This window comes from Triticum aestivum, chromosome 2A, assembly GCF_018294505.1.
Source record: "Triticum aestivum cultivar Chinese Spring chromosome 2A, IWGSC CS RefSeq v2.1, whole genome shotgun sequence".
In the NCBI taxonomy this organism is placed as follows: domain Eukaryota; kingdom Viridiplantae; phylum Streptophyta; class Magnoliopsida; order Poales; family Poaceae; genus Triticum; species Triticum aestivum.
Genome location: NC_057797.1, coordinates 15,072,164 through 15,076,227, shown reverse-complemented (window position 1 = coordinate 15,076,227; position 4,064 = coordinate 15,072,164). Strand labels below are relative to the sequence as shown.

Below are 4,064 nucleotides of genomic sequence, written 5' to 3'. Positions count from 1 at the left end.
TCTGATGATGCTTCTAGCGTCATCAGAGGGCGTTTTGAGGTGTGTCTCCGGCGGATCTCATGGGATTTAGTCGGTGCTAGTCTTTGGTGGATCTGCCTGGATCCATTCATTTTATGTCTTTGTTTGTGCCTCTAAAGGTTGGGTCCTTCCTATTATACTTCTCTTCATGAGCAAGGGTTGTTGTTCTGGTGCGTTGGTTCTGTGGGGCAGTAGCACGACGACTTCCCGATTGTCTACTACAACAAGTTTGGTCCAGCTCCGGCAAGAGAGGGGGGATAACACTCGTTGCTAGAAGGTCTACAGACATGGATGTAATTTTGTTATTTCTGTGTTCTTTATACTGCTATGGAGTGATCGATAGATCGAAAGTTTCCTCGGAAGAAAAAAAAGGGCTCAACGTCATAGCGAGGTAAGTAAAGCAAATATCCAAGAATTGTCGTTTTGTTGGTGTGAATGGTGATGTGGCCGGCCACATCTTCCCCTAGTACTCCCCTACCTACCTATTAGTTCCCCTAGCACTCCCCTACCTACCTAGTAGATGTGGTAACATCAGAACGGTTCAAGCACGTACGAGTCCGTGCAACTGGGTGGGCAGATCAAGCACACGAGTGCTTGCAACCGGGGAGGCTCAAAGCCACGCGACCCACCTAACTCCACTTGGCCGGATTGGTCGGTATAGACGTACGTGTAGCACGCGCCACCCATCTCATAACCCGCATTCGTGGCCATCCATCCTCCCGTCCAACGGAGCTAACCCCTTCTCCCGGCGGCCAGCTTCCCCTACCAACCCTTCCCGCCTATATCTCCCGCCCCCCACACTCGATCGTATCACCACAACGCACCAGCGCATGCAGCATCTGTCATTCTTCTCTGCCTCCTGCTGCATCCCGCGCACAGAGCCCCGATCGCGATCAACTACTACCTAGCTAGTTGGCCGCTGGTACGTACGAGAGGTAGAGATCAATGGCGGCGACGATGACGGTGGAGGAGGTGAGGAAGGCGCAGCGGGCGGAGGGGCCGGCCACGGTGCTGGCGATCGGCACTGCGACGCCAGCAAACTGCGTGTACCAGGCCGACTACCCGGACTACTACTTCAAGATCACCAAGAGCGACCACATGGCCGACCTCAAGGAGAAGTTCAAGAGGATGTGTAAGTTCAATGAATTCCATTCCATTCTTCTTTGCCGTATCTTAATTTTGCCTTTTCTCGGATGGACACGACACCTAACAAACAATGCTTCATTTCAGGTGACAAATCGCAGATCAGGAAGAGGTACATGCACCTTACGGAGGAGATCCTACAGGACAATCCCAACATGTGCGCCTACATGGCGCCGTCGCTGGACGCGCGCCAGGACATTGTCGTCGTGGAGGTCCCCAAGCTCGGGAAGGCGGCGGCACAAAAGGCGATCAAGGAGTGGGGCCAGCCACGGTCTAAGATCACCCACCTTGTATTCTGCACCACCTCGGGTGTGGACATGCCGGGCGCCGACTACCAGCTCACTAAGATGCTCGGTCTTCGCCCCTCCGTGAAGCGCCTCATGATGTATCAGCAGGGCTGCTTTGCCGGCGGCACGGTGCTTCGCCTAGCCAAAGACCTTGCTGAGAACAACCGCGGCGCGCGCGTGCTGGTGGTCTGCTCGGAGATCACCGCGGTGACCTTCCGTGGCCCGCACGAGTCCCACCTCGACTCGCTGGTAGGTCAGGCACTCTTCGGCGATGGTGCAGCCGCGGTGATCATCGGCGCAGACCCCGACGAGTCCATCGAGCGCCCCCTGTTCCAGCTGGTGTCTGCGAGCCAGACGATTCTGCCAGACTCAGAGGGTGCCATCGACGGCCACCTCCGAGAGGTCGGCCTCACCTTCCACCTCCTCAAGGATGTTCCTGGGCTCATCTCCAAGAACATCGAGCGCGCCCTAGAGGACGCATTCAAGCCATTGGGCATCGATGACTGGAACTCCGTCTTCTGGATAGCGCACCCCGGCGGGCCAGCAATCCTTGACATGGTCGAGGCAAAGGTAAACCTGAACAAGGAACGGATGCGCGCCACCAGGCATGTCCTCTCCGAATATGGCAACATGTCAAGCGCCTGCGTACTCTTCATCATGGACGAAATGCGCAAACGCTCCGCCGAGGATGGCCACAGCACAACTGGCGAGGGAATGGATTGGGGTGTTCTCTTCGGCTTTGGCCCCGGCCTCACTGTGGAGACAGTTGTCCTCCATAGTGTCCCAGTCACTGCCTAGGTGATCGCTTGTTCTCAATTTATCTTGGTCGTGCAAAAATCTACTATACCGCTGCAGCACTCAATTAAGTTTGCTCTATTGTATTCTACCCTATGTGGTTTGTATGTGTTGGTAGATGCATTCTCCTGTTTGTCTGTTTTTTGTTTTTGATTGAGAGGACGGATTTGGTAGATGAGAATTAGTTATGTCTCATGTAACTCTTATACCATAAGATGAAAATGCTTGATGATTCGTTTTCGTTTTCATGGGCTCACACATCGCATTCACTTCTTCGCACGGGTTGTTTCAGCATTGTCTTCCTTACGTGAGCCATTGTCTCCACAGTGTTGGCCAGATCTCATTCAACTGATTTAACCAAGTCTCGACCGAGTGATATAACATATAAAAATAAGAAAGAAGAAAATTTAAATTTAAATTTTGCAAATATCCCACGAATATAGCATCAACTAAGACTTCATTAAGTCTCATTCGACTCAGATTTAGCAATCCCGTTTTCAATATGCCTATGGATGCTGGTGTTTTTTCCTATTCTCTATCATTTCTCTTGTTGGCGAAGCGATCGTATGGAAACATTATCTTTTTCTATGTTCGCTGTCAGACTTTGTAGTCCCAATGCTTTTTAATGGTCGGTGTAAAAAATTGTGTGTGGATGAATGTTTATATAAGTTTCAGTTTCATTGGGACGTCTCGTACTTGTTAGGGTTTTCTCTCCTGTACGATAGCTAGAAGGCCAGGAATGCCACGACCGAGGAGGCCGCATAGAAGGCATAGCCATGGCAAAGCCTCCACGAGAGCGTCCAGCTCTCATCCTCCAAGCCCAGGCCACTGCCAGACGAGGTCCTTGTCGACAAGGTTGTCTCCGCTGCAACCAAGCTCCAGCTAGCACCTTTATGGCATGCTCTTCCACTAGAAACTAATAGAGCATTTGCATCCACTTTTGTACATCACAGATGGAAGCATGGAATGAAATTCATTGATTGGATGTTAATTAACCAAATTTCCATGGCAGTTGTAGATATTATAGTTCATGGCAACCATAGACGTTTAGTTCATGGCACAACAAATCTTATACCTGTCATGGCAAAAATTTGTAGTAGGTACATGGCAAATTTTTAAACAAAATGTAAGAAGAAGGTAATAACGGAAATTGTTTTGTTTTTAATTTGCGTTAAGTTTTAGACACCAAACAACATGGCAAATTTTCATGTACCATTCCAAATTTGGCATGTGTCAATGAAACATCTATTATATACAATATGGCAAGTTTTTTGACATAACATGGCAATTCTTATTTTTGTACCTATGTCTATCGAAAATTCGTTATATACACTATAGCATGTTTATTGAACATAACATGCCAAATTCAATTTTTTTCCATCATATATTAAGGCAAAACTCTATTTTGGAGGTATGGGGGTCATTTTCTAGTGGAGCGATGGACCAGGTAAATGTATGCACCATGTTACATGCCAACCTCTAAGAATTTTTGTTTTTTTCTCATGCAAAATCTAAGAAATGTTCCATGGAAAATTGTAAATAATTTACATGGATAATTGTAGGGATATTTTGAATTGTTCCCATGGCAACTTCTAGATAACAATTATTTCCTTAACATCGCCATTTTTGGTTAATTTCTTCTTATTATTATCTAGGCAAATTTAGGCCTTTTTGTTCCTCTAAATCATGGTGATTTCTTATTATTTAGTAATTATCCACCTGGCATATTTATGAATTTTATAATTTTGACATGGAAATTCATTTTTTTTGTAATGTTTCAAGCTGTTTTGTTCACATGGCAAATTTATAGATATTTTCTCC

The 4,064-nt window shown here is 47.2% G+C and overlaps 1 protein-coding gene across 1 annotated transcript; it reads left to right on the top strand.

The window, feature by feature from the left end:
- The first annotated feature begins 850 nt into the window (after window positions 1–850).
- On the top strand, window positions 851–2,477 carry LOC543104 (chalcone synthase 2). The gene is made up of 2 exons (XM_044596430.1): window positions 851–1,150; window positions 1,249–2,477. The coding sequence occupies exons 1-2, from the start codon at window positions 964–966 to the stop codon at window positions 2,244–2,246; spliced, it is 1,185 nt and encodes a 394-aa protein (XP_044452365.1). The 5' UTR covers window positions 851–963; the 3' UTR covers window positions 2,247–2,477.
- Window positions 2,478–4,064: the final 1,587 nt, after the last annotated feature.

Coding starts and splice junctions, on each gene's coding strand:
- LOC543104 (XM_044596430.1), top strand. CDS start 964: ATGGCGGCGACGATGACGGTGGAGGAGGTGAGGAAGGCGCAGCGGGCG. Junction 1,151..1,248: donor GGAGAAGTTCAAGAGGATGT/GTAAGTTCAATG, acceptor GCTTCATTTCAG/GTGACAAATCGCAGATCAGG.